The sequence below is a fragment of the Panthera pardus genome, unplaced genomic scaffold, assembly GCF_024362965.1.
Source record: "Panthera pardus isolate Hobbes unplaced genomic scaffold, ASM2436296v1 HiC_scaffold_11, whole genome shotgun sequence".
Lineage (NCBI taxonomy): Eukaryota > Metazoa > Chordata > Mammalia > Carnivora > Felidae > Panthera > Panthera pardus.
Window position 1 is genome coordinate 98577311 of NW_026526666.1, and position 27145 is coordinate 98604455.

The window sequence follows — 27145 nt, forward strand, 5'->3', positions numbered from 1 at the left end:
AACTTCAAGCCCAGAGCTAGAGATGTTCTGCCTTCGCAGACATTCGGGAGCTACTCAAAGAAAACCAAGTGCTTAGTAATAACTGTGCTGTTGAACCAGGTGCTTTTCTTCTCTGAGCTCTGCTTTCCTGCCACTAGAAACAATTCAGTAAACTGTTGTGTTCTGCCCTGCATAAGGCAGAAAGAGTTTGAGAAACGCAGCGTCGGCTTTGCAGGAAGGTGTCAGGCAGTAGGTGACCGTACCGTGTTTTCCTAGGTGAGCCGCCTCCCGGAATCTAGAGACAGGCCGGTCCTTCCATGACATTTCGCTAAGCTGAGCTTGTCCGTCTTGCCCACAAACCACTCAGGCATCCAGGAGCCAAGAGTATGATGTGCAGCTTAAACTCTGGGCATGAGAGAAACCCCTTCCTCTGAGTGGCCGGTCCCTCATCCGTCAGAGAGAGAGAGAGAAAATCAGTTTTTCTCTCCTCACTTCCCAGGGGCGGAACCAAGAGGGATTTTAATAGAACATTTTCAATTCCTTGAAAATAAATTGCCTCCATGCCACAGAGGAAAAGGATATAGATTCTCCCGAGTGGGATAAATTTACTTTATACTGAGCTTCAAATCCAAAGTAATACCCAGTCCTCCCCGGTTTGGGCAATTTATTTTTTGTTCAGTGCCTTGTTGAGCCTCCCCAAAAGACTCTAACCTGTGTGTCTGGACTGTCAGTGACACAGAGCTCATGGGCTCCGAACAGCCCTGACCTCAGCATTCCTGGTGTAGTTCTTACCTGCTTGATGGACACGCTCGTCACACTGAGTTATCAGTCAGCCACCTTTCTCCCGATTGATCTTCTTTTTTTTTTTTTTTTTTTTTTTTTTTTTTAACATTTATTTATTTTTGAGACAGAGACAGAGCATGAACGGGGGAGGGGCAGAGAGAGAGGGAGACACAGAATCTGAAACAGGCTCCAGGCTCTGAGCTGTCAGCACAGAGCCCGATGTGGGGCTCGAACTCATCAACTGCGAGATCATGACCTGAGCCAAAGTCGGCCGCTTAACCGACTGAGCCACCCAGGAGCCCCCCGATTGATCTTTCTACTGCTGCCTCTCAATTCTTTTTTTTTTTTCTTCTTCTTCTTCTTCTTTTTAATCAGCTCTAAGTCTGGTCAGTGCGGTTTCTTGTAGAAAAACTAAAAGAACATTTATCACTTCCCAGGTGTGGGATGCTAACGTAGTTCATTTTTCAAAGCCAGTGGTGAGTAATGGGACCCTATGAAGGCAGCTAGCTGTCTGAGGGGGACAGTTGTCTTGTTAACTGTTGAACATCTGTGTTTCTGCAATGTCCCCCTGCACGGATTAGCTGCCTGATAAATCGTTTTGTCACATCATCCTGGCTCTGGGGTGAGCCCATCCCGTTGACGCCAATTAATTCCTTATGTTGAAAAGTGTCTGAGGTTGGTCTCTGCCCCCAAGCCAGGGAGTTTTATTTTTCCTTCAAGACTGTCACCGCTGACCTGCTTCTGTGTTTTAAAAACACGGAAGAAGACCGCCCTGACCTTATTTATTTAAAACGTTAGCTTTTCCCGCCGCCCCCCCCCCCCCTTCTACAGGAAAGGACACGTAGCCTCTTTTTCACATCCTCTCACGTAGCGTTTCCCCTCACTGTGTTGGTGGGTTTAGATTCCACCATTTTTTTCCGTTGGAACGTTTGTGTCCATGTGCTGTCTCCACCCGTGAAGCCCTTTGAAGAGCATATGGACCCCATTTGTGTATTTATTTATTTTGAGAGGGAGAGAAAGAGCGAGGGGCAGAGCGAGAGGGAGGGAAAGAACCGCAAGCATGCTCCATGCCACCGCCGGTGCAGAGCCGGGCACGGGGCTTGAAGTCACGACCCGTGAGCTCACGACCTGAGCCGAAACCGAGAGTCGGACGCTTAACCGACTGAGCCACCCAGGCGCCCCTGGACCCCATTTATTAAGACACTGGTGTGTGTGGACATGTGGGCTTCTACAGACGGCTTGTAACTTATTCCCAGGTCTCTGGCTCCGTGTCTCCCTCCAGTCTTCCCTCACTCGGCATCCCGTTCCTAGCCCAGGTGCCTTGTTGGTATAAAACCCCCTGGTGTAAATAGATCTGACTGCTTGAGGCTGCTGTGAGCATTTTGCTCCTAAGCTACCCCGTTCAACTGGACGTCTGCTCGGCCGGTGTCTCCCCCCACCCCCCGTTTCACCTGCACGTATGAGGGGCTTCTACGCCACCTCTGTATTCTCAGTCGGGCACTGAGGGTTGTGTCGGGTTTTTTAAACCACGGTTTTTGCCCCGCCGGAGTGTCCCAAGGTACCAGAGTGTTTGAAACAAAACTAAAGTTTTACGGGCCCCAAATAGCTCCCCATAAGCCTGGTTTGCCCGGGGCAGTGTGTTGATAGCGAAATAAGCGGTCGTTTCAGATTACCTCATATGAATTGGTATTTTGGGGTAGCCGGGCCGTAGCTTTTCCCAGACTTAGGAAAATAGTACTGCAGTTAACCAAGGGGAGCTAAGGCTCGAGTTGGAAAACTACGAATCTTTTTGAAAAGCCTAACCACCTCCCGGCATCACGCCCTGCTCCCCTGACCGTGGGAGACCCTTCGCCACCGCTCCGGGGTGTCCCCCTGGGAGGGGGGGTCGGCTCACACACCCGTTTGATGGACAGGAGTGTCTTGCCCCTGAGGCCGGGCCCCAAACCAAGCAGCTCCCTGTGCCTGTGTCCTGCTCCAGATCGATGCCTTCCAGCACATGCAGCACTTCGTGCAGACCATGCAGCAGCAAGCCCAGCACGCCATCGCCAGCGAGGACCAGCAGCACAAGCAGGAGCTGCACAAGCTCATGGCCAGGTGAGGCCCTCCGGGCCGGGGCCGGTCGTGCTCCGGTCCCGCCAACGCCAGCCGCCTCTGCAGCACGGGGAGGGGGAGCGCGCAGGGCTCCGTGGGCCACTAGTTGCTGACCCGGCTCTTTCCGGTGGGGACCCCAGGCGGCCATCGAATCGTGCCGCCCCAGAGCCCCTGCTGCTGTTTTCCCAGGATTCAGCAGCCCGAGAGCATCCGCGTGCTGTGGTCCTCCCTCCTGGTGTCTGGCTTTAGAGTTAGACTCCTTATCGCTTCTCGGCCTCTCGGCTAAGATCAAGTGTAGAGTTAGACTCCTCGTTTGCAAACGCCAGATACGCCGCTACCTTGCTGTGTGACTTCAGATGCATGACTTAACCGCTCTGTGCCTCAGTTTCCCCACCATTTATAAAGGGGATAATGAGAGCTCCTATTTGTGAGGGTGGTAAGAGGTGATATGAGGGTTAATAGAACAAACATGGCAACGATTTAGAGCCGTACCTGGAATGGAGTAGCAATCAGTTAATGTTGGCTCTTAATGTTATTAGTATATGTGTAATATTTTGATATGTATTGTATCATTCATTATAAATGGAGGAGAAGGGAGAAGTGAGGGAGAAGCCAGGAGCAGTCGATCAGGAAATTTACTCAACAGCCAACTCCCACCAAACACTGACATGGGGGTGGACGGGTCCATACAGACCTGCCCATCCCAGGTACTGGTTTATGCTAGCATTGAAGGACGCGTCAAGGGGAAGAGACGATACGTAAAATACGCATCCCCGAAGCCCGTTTTTTTCCCTCCTGTGCGGTTGAGAATTCTGATGGTTCCACCACGTCGCTTCCCGAGAGCAAGCACGACTGTCCGGGAGGCTTTCGTGCCCCCCTGACACAATCAGTTGTCCTCCCTGGTGGAGGGCGAGGGCTGGTGTGCGGGCACGGCGACACGGGGGCCTGTTTCTCTGTTTCCAGGTGTTTCCTGAAACTCGGGGAGTGGCAGCTGAACCTGCAGGGCATCAATGAGAGCACCATCCCCAAAGTGCTGCAGTACTACAGTGCCGCCACGGAGCACGACCGCGGCTGGTACAAGGTAACCGCGGCCCAGGCCGCGGCCCAGCCCCACCTCCTCCGGGGGCAGAGCCCGGCTCCCGGCGTCCCGAGCGCTCGTGCTTTACGGCAGAGCCTCGTGGTGCCGGTCCGAATCTGGGCATTTGCTCGTTGGACTGCCAGAGGCCCCTTACGAGCTTAATCGATACAGAAAGATTGATCGAATCTTTTATCTGCGAGATACTTTACTGCACCGTTATTACGTGTGTGGCTCTGGGGAATGCTGTTGTCTTCCAGACTCTTAGCGGATTGTTTTCCTACCAGCATCTGGACACACAGTTAATCTCTGGGACTCTGTCTTCCCTTGGGTCATCCGCTCCTTCCCGGCTTCTTCCTGATTTCCATCCCTGCCTGGTCCTCATCTAAGAACTTGACTTTCTCTTATTTGTATTGGAAAGCTCTGGGTAACATCCTGTTACGGCATAGGAGACTTTTCAGGAAGATAAACAAAATTAGAAAATGTATCAAAGATGTGGTTGACCGGTAGAGGAGGGATTTTTGGAAGAACACATCTTTGAGGAGAGCACATACCCTGAGTTTTTAGACCTTCCTCAGGGACCTCCTGGTAATGGCCACATGCTGTAACACATGTCATCATTTCTTTCCAGTATTTCTTTAACTTGTTGATACTTTGTGATTTAATCCCTCTGGGATCAAAAGTTGCATCTGAAGACACAGAAGCATCCACAGTAAAAATCTTACCCTGATTTAAGCATGCTTCATTCTGATCGGAAAAATGCCTATTTCGTGGTAGCAGCAGCTATTACTCTATCTAGAACAGCTTCAGTCGTACGCTGGAAAATATAGCCAGCAAACCCTTGACTAGCCGGAACCTTACCAGTTAGAACTCTCTCCTAACCAGATGAGAAAAGAAACGAGTCACGAGGGGAAAAAAACGGACTCCAGGAATTTAAGTTTTTCCCTCGTATGAGTCCTTTGGGGTCTATGCTGTCTTACTGCCCATGGTGTGGTCCCATCGGTGTGCAGAGACTGGTCCCGTGTTGCTCACCGCGTCCCCTGGCTCAGTGCCCGTCATGCAGGGGATATAGAGGAGTGATCTGTTGACTAAATGAAGGTATTGGGAAACTGAGCCTGGGTCATTGTAGAATTGTCACTCATCAAATAAAGGTCAACTGTGGTCAACCTACTCTGCTTAGGTGGAAAAATGGAGACACTTATGTTAAAGAAAGGTTTCTAGCAAGGGATGCAAAGGAATTGCCTGATTATCCAGAAAGTCCAACTCTTAGCGGATTATTTAATGTCCTGCCCGCACTGCAAACTCACGAGGCCCCCAAATCAAAGCGTGCCTCCTGCTGTCTACACCAGGCAGTGCTGTACCGTCCTTGAACATGGCACGGGGGTGGATAGTTCGTCCTTTACCAAAATAAGCACCAAAGGCTTCTCCCAGCAAACAGTGATGGCGCATCGGCTCTCTGACAGGCCGCGCGCCCTGGCCGGATGGGAGAGCTGGATGGCGGAACGCCGGCCCCCATACGTGCTCTTGACGTGCTCCCCTTCCCACTGGCCTGGAACCTGGTCAAGACTTGGACCACTAAGTCTCTGCTGTCTTAAATAAGCTGTTTCATATACCAGCTGCCAAGGGAATCTTCCAAACCTAGAATGAAATGGGACCTCCTTGACCTAATATGTCAACCTGTCCATAATCTGACCCCGCTGCTTCGCTAACCCTCCCCTCACCTCCTCCTGCGCACCTGCACTCCAATCAGGTCTGTTTGTTTCCTGTGAACTGCCCTATGCTGGCCACCCCGCATCTTCCTCCCTGACCTCCCCAGGCCAGGAAGTCCCTGCTGCTGGCCTCTTGTCCCTGCCTTGTCCGTTGAAGGCTGCTCTTCAAGCCTTCCCCTAAATCCCTCCCCTCTGTGAAGCTTGCCCTGGCCTGCCCGCTGCCCGTCTCTCCTTGCCCCCCCCCCCCCACGTTTGCCTGTCATTGGGTTGCTGGGCCCCCCACCAGACCAGAAGGGCCCTGAGGTGAGGACCCGGCGTGCCTCTCCTGGGGCGCCCCTCCCCCGCAGCACTCGCCACAGTGCTGGTACAGTAAGGGCCCCACAAAATGAAGGAATCGGGCTGCGTCTAGTAAAAGGCCCCATTCCCCAGTGTTTCGATGAAGTGCAGTTTTGCTCTGCTGGCCACTGAGAGGGAAGGGCAGCCCCTTGGCACTCAGGCCTCCTCATCCTCGACTCTCGCCACACCCAGGCCTGGCACGCGTGGGCAGTGATGAACTTCGAAGCCGTGCTGCACTACAAACATCAGAACCAAGCCCGCGACGAGAAGAAGAAGCTGCGTCACGCCAGCGGGGCCAACGTCACCAGCACGACCACTGCCGCCACCACAGCGGCCACCGCCACCGCCACGGCCACCAGCACCGAGGGCAGCAACAGCGAGAGTGAGGCCGAGAGCACCGAGAACAGCCCCACCCCGTCCCCTCTGCAGAAGAAGGTCACTGAGGTACCCTTCCCTTCCTCCCTCACCGAGGACAGACCCAGGCAGCAGGCGCTCTGAGGAGTGGGGTGTTGGCAGGGCCCTCACGAACCCGGGCTTCACCCCGAAGTGCCACGTACAGCTAGACGATGTTGCTCATTTGCCATCCGCCGTTGTTTGAGACGGTGCCCTTGTGCTCGTATTTGTATTTGAGGCGTTGCTATGGCCCCAAAACTGAAGATTCAGTTTCTTGTCGTTCTTCCCATGAGAATGAGCTCATTCCCTGAAAGCCCTGCACCTGCGCGCGTGGGTGGCCGTGCACATCTGCGGGTCCACTTGAGGACAGAGGCCGACGGGATCCGTCCTCTGCCTTCGCCTTCCCCCCCCGCGCCCCGCCTCCCTCCAGGCTGTCAGTTCAGGGAGCAGCGTGTTCAGACTCCGCGCCCCTCCTCCTGCCACCCTGCTCAGGAAGCCACCGTTAGCCCAAGATGATAGCCATTGTGACACAGTCGCCATTTATTGAGTGCTTGCCGTGTGCAGGTACTAGTCCAGAGGCTCGTCATGCATTAACTGATTTAACTTGGTAACCACTCCTTGAGGTAGATACTGTTGGGATGCTGCTAGGCCCCTCTTACGGATGGGAACACTAAGGCAAGAATGTGTGTTCCAACAGGATTTGTCCAAAACCCTCTTGATGTACACCGTCCCTGCCGTCCAGGGCTTCTTCCGTTCTATCTCCTTGTCGCGAGGCAACAACCTCCAGGACACGCTGAGGTATCGAAGGGCGGGCCCTGCTAGGCTGCGTGAGCCTCTGCGGGACACAGAATGACACGGAGGTCCCCTCCCCCGCCCCACCATGATGGGTGTGTCCAAGGGGAACTGCTGACAGGCCTCCCCCTGCCAAGACCCAGGAGGAGGAGTGGCCTGGGAGCACTCCGTGCGCTGTGTTCTGTCGGGAGGAAGCCCGAGTGCCGAAATGCCCTCGGCTTTTAGAGGCCACTTAGGAAGGCCTAAACATGGCACAGACCGGCCAGTCCGGAGACCATAGGTGACAAGGGGCAGCTGAGTCCCACATTTAGCCCGTTGACACTGTTCTACAGGTGATTTCCTATACGTGCAAAGATTATCCATGATTAGCCCTGGGCTCATCTGTCCGATTTCCGAGCTTGCACCGTGCCGATCCCTCTACGTTGTCTGGGATAAAATAAGCATTCACTTGGGATGCCCCTCCTCGTGTGAGCCCAGTTCTAAACGGCCATCACCACCCACCCTCCCAGGCGGTCCCGAGACCAAACACTGGGGAGCCACCGATTTGAGGCCCTGCCAGTTAATTCTTTTCTCAAGAACTTTGAAGATTAAAACACACACACGCACAAGCTGGGAGACTAAGTTTTCTGTGACTTTCTCATGTTTCGTTTCCAGAGTCCTCACCCTGTGGTTTGATTACGGTCACTGGCCGGACGTAAACGAAGCCTTGGTGGAGGGGGTGAAGGCGATCCAGATTGACACGTGGTTACAGGTAAGGCGGGTCAGACTCACTCCTGGTCTGCCTCCTCCTGGAGTCGCGCGTGTTCAGTCAACAGTGGTAAAGAGGTAGGGGTCGAGCCATAGTTTCTTTAGTTTCTCCCAGAGGACTGAAGGGAACGAACCGTTTCAGACCTTCCCAGCATCTCCCGCGACAAGTTGTAAGAGCTGGTCGTTGCCCGGGAGAATAACTAGTTGTTTCTGTGTCTCACGTGCTGCATTCCGGGTCTTTCTGAATACCAGGTCATACCTCAGCTCATTGCAAGAATTGATACGCCCAGGCCCTTGGTGGGACGCCTCATCCACCAGCTTCTCACCGACATTGGCCGGTACCACCCCCAGGTACGTGGGCGCCTGGGCGGTTTCTCCTCGAACAGCTGGCCTTTTGACCTGGTGCTCAGCCTCTCCCAAAGCTGCTCTAGAGACGCAAGTGCAGGAACTGGGAGCCAGGCATCCCACCCGTGCAGCTGGAGGTCCCAGGCCCGGGGCCTTCCCGAAGACAAAGAGCCCCCCACCCGCCCCGAGACTGAGCAGCGCCCCCGCCTGGTGGACTCACAGGAGCGCTGGCGGCCATTTCTCTTGTCCTCCTGAAAGTCAGAGTTTGCGAATGTTCCTTCTGTGTCTGCCTCAGGCCCTCATCTATCCCCTGACCGTGGCCTCCAAGTCCACCACCACGGCCCGCCACAACGCAGCCAACAAGATTCTGAAGAACATGTGTGAGCACAGTAACACCCTGGTCCAGCAGGCCATGATGGTGAGTCAGGAGTCCGTGTGGGCCTTCGTGGACCCCACCACCTAGCCAGAGGTCTTGAGGGAGATGGTTTCTTCCTCACGACAGTGCTGCTGAAAGGAGTACCTCCTGTCTCTCCAAGACATGCCTTTTTTTTTTCTTTTTTTTTTTTAAGAGAGCGCGAGAACATGAGCAGGGGAGGGGCAGAGAGGGAGAAAGAGAATCTCAGGCAGGCTCCGCACTCAGCACGGAGCCCAAGGCAGGGCTTCGTGACCCGAGCCAAGATCAACAGTCAGACGCTCAACCAACTGAGCCACCCAAGCACCCCCAAGACAGGCCTTTCCGAGGTTAGCTCATCCTCAGCGCTTGTCTCTTTCCCCTCTTTGGTCCAGGTGAGTGAGGAACTGATCCGCGTGGCCATCCTCTGGCACGAGATGTGGCACGAAGGCCTGGAAGAAGCGTCTCGTTTATACTTTGGGGAGAGGAACGTGAAAGGCATGTTTGAGGTGTTGGAGCCCCTGCATGCTATGATGGAACGGGGCCCCCAGACTCTGAAGGAAACGTCTTTTAATCAGGTATGGGATAAGAAAGTGCGACACGACGTGACCCAAAGCCGCCACCAGACCCCTTTCCCTCTGGCCTTTCTGCTGACTTGAATACAGTGTTCTCCGAACTGAGGTCACAATATAAAAACACCAGCACAAGTTTAGTTGTCACTAACTTATGGGAACCCTCCCCAGATTTTAACCAGAAAACCACAAGATTCTTCCCGAGGTCATCTCGCCTCTCCTCTGACCTTACTTTGCCCATAAGCCGTCCTGGGATTGGGGCCTCCAGGACCGGAGAGCTACGCCTTGCCAGGGGCCGGAGCCATCCGGCCATAGCGTGTGCCCGAGCGGCTCTGCTGTCTGGGCTTGGGGGTTCAGCCCGCGGCCTAGTCCGCACCTTGACAGCTCGCGTCCCTCCCCCGCTTCCCCGCTCAGGCGTATGGGCGAGACTTAATGGAGGCCCAAGAGTGGTGCAGGAAGTACATGAAATCGGGAAACGTGAAGGACCTCACTCAAGCCTGGGACCTCTACTATCACGTGTTCAGACGAATCTCAAAGCAGCTGCCTCAGGTGGGTCTCCGGGTTCTGGCGGGAACTGTCAGTAGAGTCCTGTGTGTCTTAGTTTTTATGAACGTTCTAACGCTAACTCTGAAGCATCTGGCTGCACTTCTGTCGGCAGACAAGTCATTGCTATCAGCAGTCCATTGAAAACTACCTAAATGGCATTGAAATTCCTCCCCAGAGGTAGAAAATTAAATCCTGTGGTTAATTATTTACAGCTCACATCCTTAGAACTACAGTATGTTTCCCCCAAACTTCTGATGTGCCGGGACCTTGAATTGGCCGTGCCGGGAACATACGACCCCCACCAGCCGATCATCCGCATTCAGTCCATAGCGCCGTCTCTACAGGTCATCACCTCCAAGCAGCGGCCCCGGAAGTTGACCCTCATGGGTAAGGACCCCTGTGCTCCCGCCACCTGCGTCTCCCTCCCACCCTGGCCGAACCCCTCCCCTTTTCTGAAATTACCGCTTACCGTTCACACCACCCATCTTTCATATGCGACACCTCGCTCCTGCTTATTGAGAGAGAAACAGAGGGCAAGCGGGCTCCTTATTACGTCCTCCTCAGGACTCCCACTGCGTTCATATCACGTGCTCGCTTACCTGAAGCCGGACGCCCCTGCAGCGGGACAGGTGGAGGGAACCGTAAAGGTGTTCAGCGTGGGGACGTGGGGGTGGGGGGCGGCTGTAGGGGACTGACCAGGCCAGCAAAGAGGAGCCTGGATGCAGGTGTGGCAGGGGACGAGCAGGGCTGGAGAAAGGGCTCCCGGGCTCTCGAATATTCTTTTACCGTCACAGTCTCTCTCTGTGGGAAATGGTTGTGTAAAATGAACAACCGAGGTAGAAACGAGTTCTCACGGGCAGCTCTGTCCCCTCACGTAATTGCAGGACGCCTGGATGCTCTGGTGGTCCTTTGAGGGTTCTCACCTTTAAAAAGGCTCGTGCTAATTATTTATTTAATAAAGGTATTCATTTTTGAGAGAGAGAGAGAAAGAGAGAGAGCGCGCGCACGCGTGCGTGCGGAGGGGGGTTGGGGACGGAGGATCCGAAGCCGGCTCCGAACTGACACCAGCGAGCCCCATGCGGGTCGCGAACTCCTGAGCCGTGAGATCATGACTTGAGCTGAAGTTGGACACTCAACCGACTGGGCCACCCAGGCGCCTCGGAAAGGCTCGTGCTTCTTAAATGCAGTAGTTATTCACCACCAGTTAGTCGTGGTACACAAGTGATTGTGCCCGTGGGCTGGCGTCCCCTGTACCAAATTGTGTGTCACTCAGGTTCTCCACGGTGTCTCGTTAGAGACTTGGATGAAGGACCCGTGTCCAGGGTGTGACAGGGTTAAGAGAGCCCACAGTGAGAAGCTGTGACTCGCCCCCACCCTCCAGACCCGAGAGGGCAAGGAGCCCGTCGAGGGCACGTGACCTGGAAAGAGGGGCCATTCACCAGAAGCTGTAGCCCAGACGGAGGGAACACGGCCGTTTCTAGAACTGGAGCCTGGCCGCTCGTCAGGGGCAAACCCTTGGGCCTCTCCCGTCTTCCCAGCCTCTGACCTCCCGCCATGGTCCCAGCCCAACCGGGAGCCTGGGTGATGAGGTCTCTAGGGGTCAGGCTTCACAGGGCCCAAGCACACCAGAGAAGGGCGGAGAGTGGGTTGTGAGGGAACGTCCGGAGTGACCATCTCTGTGCAGAGTCCTTCCTGATCCTCAGAGACAGAGCTTTTTAAAATTTTATTTTTCACTTGAGACCATTTTTCATTTTGCACTGGGAGACCATCAAAACCGGCGCCATTCTTTTCATGAGGTCCAGGGCGTTTTTTCGTGTTTGGGGGAGGTGCGACTGGGTAGGGTCCGCATAGTCTGTAGGAGCTCGTGAGTCCGGGGCCGGTCTGTGCTAACTGCTCCCACCATTCCTCACAGGCAGCAACGGGCATGAGTTTGTTTTCCTCCTGAAGGGCCACGAGGACCTGCGGCAGGACGAGCGAGTGATGCAGCTCTTCGGCCTGGTGAACACCCTCCTGGCCAACGACCCCACGTCTCTTCGCAAGAACCTCAGGTATTCGGGACATGGGGCGGGGGGCACGGCAGTGACAGGTCTTCTAGGGTCTCCTTACGTCCCTTCACGAAATCAGTTACAGAACTATGTACCCAGACAGGAAGTCCTCAACAGCCAAGGTGGCAAACACAAAGAGAAGAATTCGTATTTTTAACGTGCTTGCACGGGAAATGCCCGTGACAACGCCAAAGGGTCCGGAATAGAACAACCCGTGGCCATTAGACTAGAGATGCTATACATTTGGTGTGTTTGACCTTCCGTGTCCACCCTGCCCTCCCTCCTCTTCCTGTTAAGAACACGGATGTTAAGTGGCGAGGCTGTTTTCGGCTGAGAATCGCTGGGCCGCTCCCCCGAAGCAGGGAGGTTGTCAGGCAGGTTGAGGAGGCTGATGCCGTCCCCGTCCACAGCCATATCCTTCTGGGAAGCGCCCTCGTTGCACACCTCACGACAGCCCTGTGCAGGGGACTTCGTTCGGCCCATTTACGTGTGTTGCGAGCGGGTCAAAGATGCACCCTTTTTACTGTCCGATAACCCTCCTTTCCTGTGGGTGCCAGCATCCAGAGATACGCTGTCATCCCCTTATCAACCAACTCGGGCCTCATCGGCTGGGTCCCCCACTGCGACACGCTGCACGCCCTCATCCGGGACTACAGAGAGAAAAAGAAGATCCTTCTCAACATCGAGCATCGCATCATGTTGCGGGTACGTGATGAGGCTGCCAAGCCCAGCGCTTTCACGTCTGGACATAACTCACAAGTTGAGAAGTTTAGGCAAAGCTGCACTTGTCGTTCTTCGGTGTTTGTAAATCACCGAAAAGTCTATTGAGGAGAATTAGCTACGGAAGAAGTTTTAATGAAGTGAGTCCTACAGCAGATTACCTCTAAGAAACAGAAGGACCCTAGAGCCCAGAAATTAGGTTTCGGTCATTCCAGGTGAGACTGGACGGGATCGTTTATCGGGCAGTGTGTATCTACTGAACACCTAATGTATACAGGGCACTGGCCACGTGGGGAAATGTGTAGTGGATGCGTAAGTAGTAAGAAAGAGACTCGTTTGTTACCCGGAAGCTTGACGCCCTCACTGCTGTCATTCCCACCAGCAGGCCTGTACTCAGGGTGGGGCCTGATGTTTTATCCTCAGGCCCTGGCAGTTCCCCTGTGGTCATTGGGTTTGAGGGGCCACACCCTTTTGCCTTCTGCACTGTTCTTCCTTCCTCTTCCTTTGGGCCGGGGTGGTGAAACTAGCACCCGGCTCTGCCCGGGCCCCGAGCCTTGTTTCTTCCTGGGTCCACGCTGCTAGTCCGGGGCCGCTCTCAGAATGGTTGTGTCCTGATGCAGATGGCTCCGGACTACGACCATCTGACGCTGATGCAGAAGGTGGAGGTGTTCGAGCACGCCGTCAATAACACGGCCGGGGATGACCTGGCCAAGCTGCTATGGCTGAAAAGCCCCAGCTCCGAGGTACGACACGCCACGCCCTCTGGCCCACTCGCTTGTCGGGGATGGCCTTCTTGTTCCTTCACGTGTGCTGGCGGACTCGTCTTTGTAATGATTCTAGATTATGTGCGGTCTTTTCTAGCAGCAATTAAATGGGTGAGCCGTGCAGCTTAGCAGATAGAAATTTAGTAACTTAATGTTTCTCCCATTTCTTGCAATAGTATTTGAGTTCTTTACATTAAGGCTGTTACATCTTTTTCACGTACGGTATAAATTTCCTGTCCATTTGGTTTTTTAATTTTGTTAATGGTATGTTTCCTGGTTTGGGATTTTTGTTTCGTTTTTGATACGCAAACTTTTTTGAAAGTTAGAAGTTACCAGGTTTTTTGTCCTTTTCTTTGGAGTTTCTACCTTTGGCCTTACATTTAGAAAGGCCATCCCCACCTCAAGGTTATGTGTCTTTTTACATTTATTTTCTTGTACTGATTCTAAGATTTATTTATCCATTTAAATCCTCAACCCAGGGGCGCCTGGGTGGCTCAGTTGCTTAAGTGTCTTGTTTCTTGACTTTGGCTCAGCTCGTGATCTCATGGTTCGTGAGACCAAGCCCTCACATCAGGCTCTGTGCTGACAGTGCAGAGTCTGCTTGGGATTCTGTCTCTCCCTCACTCTGTGTCCCACCCCTGCTCGCACACTGTCTTCCTCTCTCTCAAAAATAAATAAATAAACATTTTTAAATATATAAATCCTCGACCTAGTTCAAAATTTCAGAGTAAGATTAAAAATTTTTTTTTTAAGTTTGTTTATTTTGAGACGAAGAGAGTGAGCACGTGCAGGTGGGGAGGGGCAGAGAGAGAGAGAGAGAGAAAGAGAGAGAGTCCCAAGAAGGTTCCACACTAAAAGCGTGGAGCCCGAATTAGGGCTCAACCCCATGAACCTCAAGTTTATGACCTGAGGTGAAGTCAGACACTTAACCAACTGAGCTGAGCCACCCAGGCACCCCTTAAATTTTGCTTCTTTAAGATGATTAGCCAACACCGTAGTATTCAGCAAATAATCCATCCTTTCCCTACTTTTAAGAGAATTAATTTTTATTATACAAAAATTTTTTTCTGTGCCATTGGATTTCTCTCTAGGGCTTCTGTTTTATTTCATTGATCTTTATTTCCAAAGCCTATTCTCAAGTACCATACTATTAATACAACTATTAGTATAAAGTCTCTTCTCATTGGCTATTTTAATTTTTTTCTTCTTCCAGATAAATTTTGGGATCATTTTGTCACACTCCCCCCAGAAAAGTACTGCTGAATTTTTAGTGGAATTACATTAAATGTATCAAATAATTTGGGAGGTTATTATATTTTTTCTGTCTTACATGGATATTTTCATCTACTCAGGTCTTTATATTCCAAAGCAAAGGTTAATTTTTTCTATTCATCTAGGTTCTGAACATCTCTAAGTTTATTCCAAGCATACTTTATTGTTATAATAATAAATGAGATTTTTTATTCCATTTTATGTTATTAATGAGTTACCGATGAAATATTAAAAAGCAACTGATTGAGGTATAATTATGTTGAAGCTAGTTAGCTTCCAGAGCCTTGGTTCAAGTGTGCTCCTGTGTTCCAGGTGTGGTTTGACCGAAGAACCAACTACACCCGCTCTTTAGCGGTCATGTCCATGGTCGGGTATATTTTGGGCCTAGGAGATAGGTGAGCAAACTTAATTTGGTTTTTTTAGTCTTTTTTCTACATTGTACCTTTCTTAAACAGTTTCCTTTTGTTTTCTAGTAACGTTTATGACCATCTAGTAAATATTTGTATTTTGTACCCCAGGCCCTCGTTTGCAGCATCAGCCTTAGGTCCCAATTTATTACCCACACAACAGCCACACAACAAACTAAAGAGAAGAGAAAGCTTAGTCCTAGGGTACTGCTTTCTCCATAGGTTGGTTTGATATATTTAAAGCCACGTACAAGGGCACCTGGCTGGCTCAGTCAGTAGGGGGCGTGACTCTTGATCTCAGGGTTGCAAATTCAAGCCCCACAGTGGGTGCAGACCTTACTTAAAAGACAAAGAACAATCTTGATTGGTTGTATTGATTCAGTAAACGTTTATCGGTCACCTCTGTGCTGAGATAAATAATTCTATTTCTGTAAATGAAACCAACCAAAGTAGATCCTCCTGGTAGTTCTACATAAGAAATTATATCCAAATATACTGACTAAAAAAGTAGTTAAGGAATATTCAGAAATTGACTCACCAGAAGTCTTTGAAAAACTAGTTCTCTGGTATCTACTCTCTCTTGGGCTCATGTCTTGTGCAATTATTTGAGAGTAAAATAATTTTTTCCCACAAAAATAATAAATTCTTGTTTTTGAAAAGAACCAGGAGAATTCAGAGGTGAGACCCTGTGACAGATGCTGAGGGGTAGTGATAGAGCCTTGTCACTCTGAGATGCCAGCACCACCAGGAATGATTTATCTTGTGACCAAAGACCTTGGGAAAGCAACTTGGGATTCACATAGATAAGCCTTCGTTTCAGACCTGGAGCAGGGATCAGCAAACTTTCCCTGTAAAGGGCCAGATTAGAAATAATTTAGTCTTTGCTGGCCATATGACGTCTCACAGCTACTCGTGTCTGCTATTGTAGCACAAAAGCAGCCTGAGACAGAACGTGACCAGTCAGCACGGCTGTGTCCAGTAGAACTTTGTTTACAGAAGCAGGCGGGGCTGGCTTTGGCCTGTGGACGGGGCCTGGAATATCACATCCTTGTTGATTTATTCATCAGTGCTGCTCTAGTGACCTCTCCCCGGTCTCTCTCCTGTTTCCCAGGCACCCATCCAACTTAATGCTGGACCGGCTGAGCGGGAAGATCCTGCACATTGACTTCGGGGACTGCTTTGAGGTGACCGTGCGTTCTCAAACACCACATAAAGCTTTCCTTTCCAGATGACCACTTTCCCCCCTCTGACCATTCCAGCAAATTTAAGCCCCAAATGCTTATCCTGACTCCTGCCTCTCCTACCAAAGCAACAGAAAGTCAATCTAAGAAACAAAATCAGTGCTCATTGATACTTGCTGTAATTGGTCTCTGACTTCTCTGGAGGCAAGCAAGACTGTTCACACACCCTCTCAAGTGGAGGAATCCTCCTTCCCGACACAGCCTGCCGGTCAAAGGCCTGGCATGATGCACGCTTGTCCTTTTTCTTTTTTCCCCTCTATCCCTTTGTCTCTCTCTCTCTCTCTCTCTCTGGTTGTCTTTTAAATCCCTGTGACAAGTCCCCTTGCTAAACTCAAGCTACTTCATCTCTGCGCCCTAATTCAAATCAGTACACAGAAAAGCCGTCTGCCTTCGCCTGGCTTCTAAAGAAAACAATTTAACCATCAGACTTGGTTTTTCTCTCTTTTCCCCACAGGTTGCTATGACCAGGGAGAAATTCCCAGAGAAGATTCCATTTAGACTAACCAGAATGCTGACCAATGCTATGGAGGTGAGTGGGCATTGGGAACGAGCTACTTTGGAATGGGGGCTGGTGTAGTCAGGACCCGCTCTGAAGACAGACTTGCTTGTTAGATCTCATCAGTTCCCTGAAGTACCTGGGTGGCTTCTGTGGTGGTTTCCTGGTATTTTCCATTGTGTTAGAAACGATCCATCTTTGAGATGCTTCACGTCAGACCTTGTCTCCTGCGAGCCACAGGCCTGACCCCACCCCTTGCTCCGAACACCTTCCCATCCTGCTACATCATTAATGGCCTGTGTCTGCTTCCTAAGTGTGGGGAGCAGACCCTCTTGACTTGCTTCTGTTTGTGGGGCCTTCAGGGGTGGGGCTGGTACCAGCGACTTCTGTGGCGAATGGCTCTGGTCCTGCAGGTTACTGGTCTGGATGGCAACTACAGAATCACGTGCCACACAGTGATGGAAGTGCTTCGGGAACACAAGGATAGTGTCATGGCCGTGCTGGAAGCCTTTGTCTATGACCCCTTGCTGAACTGGAGGCTGATGGACAGTGAGTATGAGCAAATGTCTGGGAGCTGGAACCCACACCCTCCAGACAGGGAATATCTGATGTGTTCCATTTCACTGATCTTTCCCCTGCCAGCCTGGAGCCTGAGGTGTATCACTGGGCTATCGCATTGTATTTTTTTTTTTTAATGTTTATTTATTTTTGAGACAGAGAGAGAGACAGAACATGAATGGGAGAGGGTCAGAGAGAGGGAGACAGAATCTGAAGTAGGCTCCAGGCTCTGAGCTGTCAGCACAGAGCCCGATGCGGGGCTCGAACCCACGGACCACGAGATCATGACCTGAGCCGAAGTCGGCTGCTTAACCGACTGAGCCACCCAGGCGCCCCTATTGCATTGTATTTTTACAGAGCTGTTCTAGTGGCTGGAAATGAATTTCAAGGGGGTTTTTTTTGTTTGTTTTTCTAAGTAGAACAGAAAACACCAATCATCAATTTAAATATTAACTAAGGGGCGCCTGGGTGGCTCATTTTGTTAAGCGTCCGACTCTTGATTTCAGCTCAGGTCATACTCTGGTGATTCTTGAGATCGAGCCCCGAGTCAGGCTCTGTGTTCTCAGTGCGGAGCCTGCTTGGGATTCTCACTCTCTTTCTCTGCTCCCCATCCCCTCCCTGCCACCCCCCGCCACCCCGCTTGCTTGCTCTCTCTCTCTCTCCCTCAAAAATAAATAAACTTAAAAAACAAAATCCATTTAGGGGTGCCTGGGTGGCTCAGTCAGTCAAGCATCCGACTTCGGCTCAGGTCATGATCTCGCAGTTGATGAGTTTGAGCCCCACATCGGGCTGTGTGCTGACAGCTCAGAGCCTGGAGCCTGCTTCAGATTCTGGGTCTCCCTCTCTCTCTGCCCCTCCCCCTGCTCACACTGTCTCTCTCTCTCAAAAATAAACATTAAAAAATGTATAAAAATAAGACATCCATTATGAATGAATGAATGAATGAATGAATAAATAAATAAATAAATAAATTCAGGATAAATTAAGTACCCTAGTGATTTCTGTTTGTTTGCATTTCATACAGAGTAGCAAGCGGGCATCTTGACAGGAGACACAGGCAGTTGTGACCCAGGGCAGCGACCTCTCCGTCTCCCCCTTGCTCCTCCTCCTTAGAAGGGGGTGACTAACACAGGTGTCTCTACCACTGCCAACAAACCCTGTTTTCACCCTCTGTTATCTGGTCCCCAGCATCTACATTCAGCTCCGTGACACAGCGCGTCCCACAGGACTGGACACCCATGCTCACATTCCCCTGCCGACTCCTGAGGGATCCATCCTGAGTTCTCCCCAAAGCTCTAGCTTTTCGAAAAATTGTATTTTTATGGTTGTAAGAAAACATCGTCTCAACCAAATTTCTTTCAAGTGACAGTTGGAAGCACTTTTTATCCTCTCTTTATTTCTTTCCCCAGCAAATACCAAAGGCAACAAGCGGTCCCGAACAAGGACGGATTCCTACTCTGCTGGCCAGTCAGTAGGTGGGTGCATCCCATGGGAGATTGCAGATTCTGTCCCTTTTGTGCAGAGTTTGTCTCAAACGGGGTGAGCTTTGTTCTTGCCATTAGGAGGCATGATGGAAAGCGGTAATGGATGCTGAATATGAAGGAAGGAAGCATGTGTTTCCAGAGGCTCTTACCAGTGATACGGTCATGCAGAAGTTGTGTCACTGCTAAAATATCGTCTAATGGGCATTTATGTAACTTCAGAAAGTTAGTCTAGAAATATTTACTGAGCACACTTTTTTTGTATTTAATGCCTCTCAGGATGGGGTGGGTACCTGAGGCTCAGAAATTTTGATCAAACTTTCCAGTCTTAATCTATCTGTAAACACAATTGAAAGTATGTCTGAATATTAGCCAGTATATGCCCTTGAATGCTGTCTGGATTGGGATAATTATTAGCCGTGTCCACGGGCCTAGAGATTGTTAGTAGCTTAGAAATAGCAGCAGACGCGTATTCACACTGTCGTCTGAGGAAAACCACAGAAGGTGTACTCACGGGAAGTGTATTCACACTGCTGGCTGAGGACCCAGGAAGCTACTGGAAGCGTACTCACACTGCTGTCTGAGGGGTGGGGAAGCCACAGGAAACACTGCTGTCAAGAGTGGGTCCACAGAACAGGGTCCCTGGAAGATAATGCCCTTCAAGAGCCAGAACGGGGTTTGTGTGAACCTCTCAAAAGTCTTAAGAGTAAAGCGGTTTAACTTTGTTTCACCTTCCCCGTCCCTCCTCCCCTGTTTCCCCCATAACATCTAACAACATCCTACGTAGGTCGCACCTTGGAAATACTGTTGGGGTGTAAAAAAAGGTAAATATTCTCTACAAATACCAATGGAACATCTGCAACTTGTTACTTAGCTAAGCCAAATAATGTTTAAGGGTGCAAAAAGAGTGTGACATACAGAGATTACCTTCGAGAAGCATAGAATCACATCACAGAATCAATCAAAATACATAGTCCACGAACTGATCAGAGAACCGTCATCCCCCCGCCCCGTGTGGTCCCACAGCTCACGGTTTGCAGTTTGGTTCAGAGGAGAGGCTGTGGGGCTGAGAGCAAGGACCTACCACTCTGAACTGCAGTGGAGAAGGGAGGTCCCGGGTCAGTGCGATTTAGGCTGGCCATTTCAGACAGGTGGGAGGGAAGAGGGTGTTCTGGGCAGGACACCGAGGTCCTGGGCTATGGTGCAGTCTGTGAACCGGTGCGGACTCTACCGCGGACACTACGACAGGATTTGTGAATGATGCCGGAATTACTTGCGGTGTCTGGGATACTTTGTGCGGGTGACTGGTCTTGTCCAAAGTATGTGAGACTTTCGTGCTCAGGGTCCACCTCATTCGTACGTTATCGCGTGACTCCTCTGTGCTGCCTACGGGGAATTAGGACAGCTGGTTCCGGTGGCACCAGAGAGTGGTGGGCCCGGCTGGTGTCATGTGGCTTAAAAGTGAAGCTTCATAGAAGTATTGTTACTACTCGCTTCATTTTGAAGGCCTGTGCTGTGCAAGGGCAATGTGCAAATAACCTCACACTCCTGCTTCCAGACTCTTCTCCTGAAGGCCACAACTGGTGGAGAGCGACCCTAAGGCCCGAGGACTTTTTCTGCCCAGAAATGGCATATAGATTCCTCCAAAGAATAACACTCGGGTCATGAGCGTGACCCAGGGAAGGCTCGTGTTTTTTATATCATCAGATTTTGTCGAGCCAAACAAGTCTTAACAGCAGGGCTTTCATTCCCGCTCCTGTTCTCTACGTCAGAACGTTTTATAAAGGCCGTTTGCTTGAAAATTCGTGTTTGGAGACGTAAGACCTTTCAAATCCATGGTGACCCTTCTTCCTCTCCTTTCCCCTCAGAGGTAGCAGGGCGAGCTTGAAAGGGGAGGCGGTGTGTGGAGAAGTAGAGCTAACACTTGAAACAGTGGTTTCTTGGTGGTGGAATGTTCTGCCAGTCGATTCTTTTTCCTCCTAGAAATTTTGGACGGTGTGGAGCTTGGGGAACCCGCGCATAAGAAAACAGGGACCACGGTGCCAGAGTCCATTCATTCCTTCAGTAAGTGCAACGTCCGAGGAACTGCACCGAGGACCGGCTCATGAAGAGCACAGCGGCTGTGTTGTGCCATGAGAGGGGCCAACAGGGCGAGGCAACAAAACTGCCTTTGAGCAGACAGCGCTCTGTGAATTCCTCTTTATATTCCGAGCACAAAGACAGACACAGGGGGAGAATTACCCAACACTTACAAAAGTGAATATTTGAGAAAAACAGGGGCATCCGTTGAGACTGTTGAGATGATCCAATCCTACTGTTATTTCTACTTTTGTGTATTCCAGTTGGAGACGGTTTGGTGAAACCAGAGGCCCTAAATAAGAAAGCTATTCAGATTATCAACCGGGTTCGAGACAAGCTCACTGGTGAGTGTGTGTGTGCGTTCGCTTAAAAGGAACATAGAATCTTGAGAGATTTCTCTGTCCTCGAGTGGGTGGTCAGCCTCTTCCCGGCGGTGTTGGCGCCTAAACTTGGACTCTGCAGCTCACTGGAGGGTCTCCGAGACTGTATCCGTTAAGGACCCTCTCTGATTCTCTAAAGACCAATAAACCCACTGTAAGCAGACGTTAATCTCATTTTAACAGACAGAGGTGGGTACAGTCCTTTTGGGTCCAAAGTCCACCAGATTCAGGAAAAAATTTTTCTTCTCATCCTGGCTTGACACTGGAGCAAATCTGACCACTCTCATTCACTGCCTTCCTGCACTTTGGTGGCTGTTACGGAGTGGAGGGCGCGGAGGGAGAGAAATGCATACTTTTGAAAACGAGACGTGTCATACAGACCAGAGGGTATGATGGGGTGGGGGGGGGTGTGGGGGGCAGTGGTCACAGGGACCGAAGACCCCAGCTCTGCCGCATCCTGTGTGACTCTTGGGCCTCCCTGTCTGCTCATATAGAAGATGACGACAGCGCCTCTCTCAGAAGGCGGCGGGGCTCAAGTGAGACATGGGATGCCAAGCCTTAGCATGAGGGGCTGGCACAGAAGTGTTGTGGTCAAGTTGTATTTATTGAGCGCCTACAAGCGCTAGATGCTGAAGAAACTGTGCTGGTAAAAGCAGCTGGATTTCCTGCCCTCGTGGGGTCAACGTCTGAAGGAGACACTGTGTCAGGTGCAAGAAAGGGCTTGGGCTGTGATGCCGGTAACGGGGAAATCTAAGTGCTGGTGTTCAGGAAAGCTTCCCTAGGCAGACAGCCCTTGAGCTAACACCCGAAAAAGGACGTAATTAGAGGCAGATTGTTCTAGGTAAGGGAAACGGCACATGCAAGGGCCCCGTGGTGGGAAGGAAGCTGGCAAGAAAAATGGTCTGAAAGCCGACAAGTGTGACTGCCGCAGAGAGCGACACGGGAGGAGCACAGCGCAAAATGCTTTCACTCTGAGGGGGCTGGGGCGGGGTCACGCGGGGCTTGCGTTTTCGTTCTCCATCCTCAGGGCAGTGGGAAGGCCCTGAGGTCTTGAAGTGGGGTGGAGAGGCGGGAATGGCCCGCTGGGTTTACCCTGGGGAATCCTGCCTGTCCTGCCATGTGGAGGCCGCATGGAGGGAGGAAGCAGGTGCCGAAGTGGCGGCCGGACAGTTGACTAGACTGAGGTGGCCTCCAGAACTTCAGGAGGCAAAATCCAAGGGACTGATGATGATGGGGCCTGAGGATGGGAGGCACCCAGGAAGCCCCGAGTCACTGGCAGCCGTCTGAGAGTGTGACAAGGCTGGCCGCCAGACCAAAGGGGTTGAAGAGGATGTGAACTTGGGGAGAGAAGCCAGGCAGGGGAGACAAGTGTCAAAAGTGTGAGAAGCTGGCTGTGCAGGGACGGGAGGGCCCCTGGCTGCAGAGGCAGTAGTTGGGCGGGAGCCCTTTGTTCTTTAATGGGCAAGAGGACCTAGTTTACAAAAGTTAAAGACAGGGAAGGAGGGCAAGTGACCGTGCGAAGCCCCCCTAGGCACCGGGAGGCCTTGGGATCCGAGTGCAGAGGAACTTCGCCTTCAGCGGGAGGAGAGGTGCCTCCAGACGGTAGCAGCAATGAGGAGAGAGCTCGTGTCCGGCAAACCCAGCGCCTCGAGCGCTGCCTGACACATCAGGGGTCCGAAACCACGAGCTCAGTGAATGAATTAACTTGTAAAGGAGGAGCCGAGGGCACGTGCTGGCGGTGAGAAGCCCGCGGTGAAAAGCCAGCTCAGCCGTCTTGAGCCCTCGGGGAGGCGGACAGGCACGTTCACCTGAGGCTTCATCGGCCGGCCACGAGTGCCTGTTCTGGTTTATGACGGAGGCAAGCCGGCCCGTGGGAGCAAAGGCTCAACAACGGAGGTCATAGGATTGAAAGGGGGAAGGGCTTCCCGTCCACTTGCCTGAAGATGGCAACAGATAAAGGAATCTCCGCAGACCCACCAGCCAGACCTGCACCACCCCAGGCCTCAGCCAACCGCAGACCTTTACCCTTACCCTCTTCACACCCAGTCTCTGTCTGGAGGAGGAGACCGGTGTGTGTTCATGTCACACGGAGGTGAATTTAAAATCCAGCCACCGCGTAGCCTTCGTACTCACAGGCAAGGAGAACCTGATACGGGCTGCACAGACAGGTCAGCCGACCCCGGGGCAAGGACGGAGCTGAAAAACAGGTGCACAAGAGCTGTTTTTGTTTCTCCTGTCCTAGGTCGGGACTTTTCTCATGACGAAACCCTGGATGTCCCCACTCAAGTTGAGCTGCTGATCAAGCAAGCAACATCCCATGAAAACCTGTGCCAGTGCTACATCGGCTGGTGAGTGGGCGTGCCGGAGCGCCTGTGCTAAAACCAGCCAGTGGGGCCCCGTCCTGTGCCCCAGTCCCAGAGCTGCAGAAAGCCTGGGGTGGGGGGGTTATCCATAAAGGGTAATCGTAGTGTCAGATCTCTTTAAAAGTTGGTATTCACCGTGTGGGCTCACAGTTCTAGAAAGGGAGCCACTTGAGAAACACGGGTGCCTACTTGGAAGGCAAACACCGAAATAAAATTACATTAAAAAGTGGTTTAGAAAAGTAGGTGAGTCCCCCTTTCCTTAGGGGTGGGGAGAGAGGTTCTTTTTGGATTTTTTGCTGTCAATTCAAAGATGGAGGGAAGGGCCACAGAAAAGAAGCCAGAGCAGTGACAGAGCAGGAGACGCAAAGACTAATTAATGCTCTGGGACCGTAACCTCAAGGACCACGCTGGGGTCTGCTTTGATGAATTGCCGGAGGCACGTTTGAAGATAGAAACTTGAGAGGGAGGGGGATGGCGAAGTGTCCTTCTGGGACCGCAGCAGGCATCAGCCCTTGACTGGAAATGATGAGTGTGTCCGACACAATTAGTTGTGGGAGATCTCAAGGAATGTCCCCAGGGGTTGTCAGACCTTGGTCTCTCCACTTTCAGTGTATCTGTGTAAAGGCCTGAAAAAGCCCAAATTATTAAAATATTCCTTTTGTCTCTGTCTTCTTAGGTGTCCTTTTTGGTAACCCGAGGCCCAGAAGGGCCCACAGCGTTTCTCTTGAGGCTTTTGTACTTTGGATATGCTTCCACTAAACCGCAACCATGGCCAGGAAGTTCGACTTTGTTAAATATCTTGAAATGTAAATGAAAAGAACTACTGTATATTAAACGTTGGTTTGAACCAACTTTCTAGCTGCTGTTGAAGAATATATTGTCAGAAACACAAGGCTTGATTTGGTTCCCAGGACAGTAAACACAGAAATACTACATAAATCAAGCCATTGATTTGGGGGAACAGAAGATCCATAACTTAGAAATACGGGTTTTGACTTAACTCACAAGAGAACTCATCATAAGCATTGCTGATGGAAGAACGGCCTCCTTGTCCTTCCCGATAAGGACACGGCAAACTCTGCACAGTCAGGAAGCCTCAGGCCATGGAGGACACGTGTTAGAAATCGGGAGGAGCTGACTTGGTCACTTCCACCCATCCCGTTACCTCACTGGTCCGCGGACGGCAACAACATTTGTAAGATGGGCCAAAATGGGTGGCAAGCGCCTGTCTTCTGCCTCACTCGTGATGCCGCGACTTGACTCACTTCAATCCAAGGCCCCAGTGCTAGGAGGGGAGTTTCTTCCAGTCGCTGGGTGGCCTTAGCTGAGCAAATGCACAGAGATCGTGGTGCGGTAGGGTGGCCCACAGTGGCCTTCCCCAGCACAGTTTTGGGATGTTGTCAGTGAAGTCCGAATGCTCTGTGTTTAGAGCAAGGGCTTGGAAATAGAAATGCCGTCGTGGAGGTGCTCAACACAGAGAGGGAAGGTCTGGTACCCGCTGGGAATTCTGAGCAAAGGAAATATTAAAGTAAATGCACAAAGTATCAAGTGTAGCCATTCTAGACACCATGTTGTATCTGAATAATTTTTGTGCCAATAAACGACATCAGAATTTTAAAAACATGTAGGAGTGTCTTTTCATAATTACAAGTTCATAAAGGAAGCGGGTAGTCCTCCAATAGTCAGCATTATGCACGTGGCACTATGGACTATGCAGGATGTGGGATCTTCGTGACATGGTCCCCCTCCTTGGGATGTTCACGGGCCAGACGTGGCGGGGCCAGCATCGTGTAGGAGTGGACTGGTAACTCCCGCCAAGCTAAGTGGGGAGAAGAATCACATCCAGGGTGTGAGCCTCTGCTGGGGGCACTGATTCCACCGGGTGAGCCAGGAAAGCCTCATGGAGAGGGGACATCCGCCATGGGTTTTAAAGGATAAGTGGGAGCTTATCAGATGAAGCAAGTGGAGACATTCTGCGGAAAAGCGGTCTGAAAGTACGTATCATGCAGGAATGGCAAGTGTGAACTTGAACTGTATTGAATTGCAAGTCTTAGACCGTTTTTGATATGTAAAACGGCAGTTTCACACAGTCGGACCTCACAGTTCAGCACATCTGGCTGAGTGGTCACTGGAGAACAAAAGGAATAATAGCAACTAAAAGGAGGCTAAAAGGTAGAGTGTGGGGCAGACCGTGGCCTGCCTCACAATTCAACAGCAAGGAGTTTGAACCTGACACTGAGAACAACAGGGAACCATGTGAAGTTCTAAAACAGAAGTAGAATCTGAGTAGTGTTTAAAACAGATCAGGGCGCATGGCTGGCTAAGTCGGTAGAGCATCCGCCTCTTGATCTCAGGGTCATGAGCTCCAGCCCCACATTGGGCGTGAAGCCTACTTAAAAAATAAAAAATAAAACATAACCAGTGTCAAACGGGTAAAGAGAAAACTAGAAGCCACAGGACCTATTAAAGAGGCGTACAATAATGGGAAGGAGAGACCTCTACGTGGAGCTGCCAAGTACTATATAGAGAGTCCTCTAGAGAGAGCATGCCTAAGGAGTTCTTCCGAAGAACAGCATTTTCAGTTCAAGTAAATTTCCCATTTCTAAATTCCCATGGGCCGCAGCTACCCAGTTTGAAATACTGAGTCATAAACGCTGTTCAGAGAACTTGTATTAGGGAAAGCATGAGAATTGCAAGGCCAGGAGCCATTTCTTGTAAGACTTTGTATCCCCCAAACCTGCCAGAGACCTGGACCACAGTGGTGCTCCGTACACGTTTGTTGGAGGACTCCTGTATTAAAAGCGAAGATGAGTTTAAATATTGATACTATTTTAACCCCCCCCCCCGAGTTAGAAAGTCTCATACCTGTCTTAGATTTTTCTATAGTCACTCTACGCCACGCGTCAACTATTCTGCTCCAGAAAATACGGGCACCATAACTTTCTTGGTTCTACGTGAAATCACTATCAGGGACTACAGTGACATTACCATTTCTGTGAAAGATAAAGGGTATGGGAATGAATGGACTCGGGAAAATGGTGGCTATCAGTGGAAAAGACATACTCTGGACATGAGTCACCAGGATTAAGATCTTTAGTGAATCTAACGGGTTTCAGGTTGTATCTAGACAAAAACTTCCAACTCTGTTGAGATGAATGACCCAAGGAAGGTGAGCTGATGGAAACCTTTAAGGACAGTCGTAATTAACCCATCCATCCCTGATGGCTTCAAGTAACCCTGTGAAGGGTTAGCAAAGGACTTTCAGGATCCCTGCAAGCCCTGGTACCTTTCTATAGGTTAGGTCTTAAAACTCTGGGAGGCCTGTAAAGTAGTTTGAAAGAACTAAGGCTGTGGCGTCAAATTACCTAGTTTCAAATCTCAACTCCACCTCAAACTACCTTTGTGCAGTTATTCAATCTATGCTTGCTTCCTCCTCGGACGGTATGGAGAATAGTATGATCTAGCCCATAAGGTTGTTTTGAGGACGAGATAATACATGTAAAGCACACAGCACAGCCTGAGATGTGGTATTAGGTTGAGCCACACGGAATAAGTGCTCGAAAATATTTGTTGTTAAAAT

At 50.9% G+C, this 27145-nt stretch overlaps 1 protein-coding gene and 1 long non-coding RNA gene across 2 annotated transcripts in view; one reads left to right on the top strand and one right to left on the bottom strand.

Moving 5' to 3' along the window:
- MTOR (mechanistic target of rapamycin kinase) overlaps positions 1 to 25188 on the top strand; it is a 132877-nt gene extending 107689 nt beyond the window's left edge. Inside the window, exons 37-58 of the mRNA XM_019461370.2 lie at positions 2741 to 2856; positions 3817 to 3934; positions 6166 to 6417; positions 7064 to 7164; positions 7813 to 7909; positions 8158 to 8256; positions 8546 to 8668; positions 9037 to 9219; positions 9628 to 9762; positions 9972 to 10146; positions 11672 to 11807; positions 12362 to 12509; positions 13145 to 13267; positions 14873 to 14955; positions 16079 to 16151; positions 16663 to 16737; positions 17118 to 17253; positions 18672 to 18737; positions 20727 to 20807; positions 21086 to 21166; positions 23445 to 23550; positions 24242 to 25188. Coding sequence (XP_019316915.1) covers positions 2741 to 2856; positions 3817 to 3934; positions 6166 to 6417; positions 7064 to 7164; positions 7813 to 7909; positions 8158 to 8256; positions 8546 to 8668; positions 9037 to 9219; positions 9628 to 9762; positions 9972 to 10146; positions 11672 to 11807; positions 12362 to 12509; positions 13145 to 13267; positions 14873 to 14955; positions 16079 to 16151; positions 16663 to 16737; positions 17118 to 17253; positions 18672 to 18737; positions 20727 to 20807; positions 21086 to 21166; positions 23445 to 23550; positions 24242 to 24257 — 2523 coding nt within the window. The 3' untranslated portion in view covers positions 24258 to 25188. The remainder of the gene's footprint in view (positions 1 to 2740; positions 2857 to 3816; positions 3935 to 6165; positions 6418 to 7063; positions 7165 to 7812; positions 7910 to 8157; positions 8257 to 8545; positions 8669 to 9036; positions 9220 to 9627; positions 9763 to 9971; positions 10147 to 11671; positions 11808 to 12361; positions 12510 to 13144; positions 13268 to 14872; positions 14956 to 16078; positions 16152 to 16662; positions 16738 to 17117; positions 17254 to 18671; positions 18738 to 20726; positions 20808 to 21085; positions 21167 to 23444; positions 23551 to 24241) is intronic.
- On the bottom strand, positions 18639 to 23445 carry LOC128775908 (uncharacterized). Its single transcript, XR_008420874.1, has 2 exons — positions 23234 to 23445; positions 18639 to 21514 (listed from the first exon to the last, which is right to left on the bottom strand). It is a non-coding gene; the product is annotated as an uncharacterized LOC128775908 (long non-coding RNA).
- Positions 25189 to 27145: the final 1957 nt, after the last annotated feature.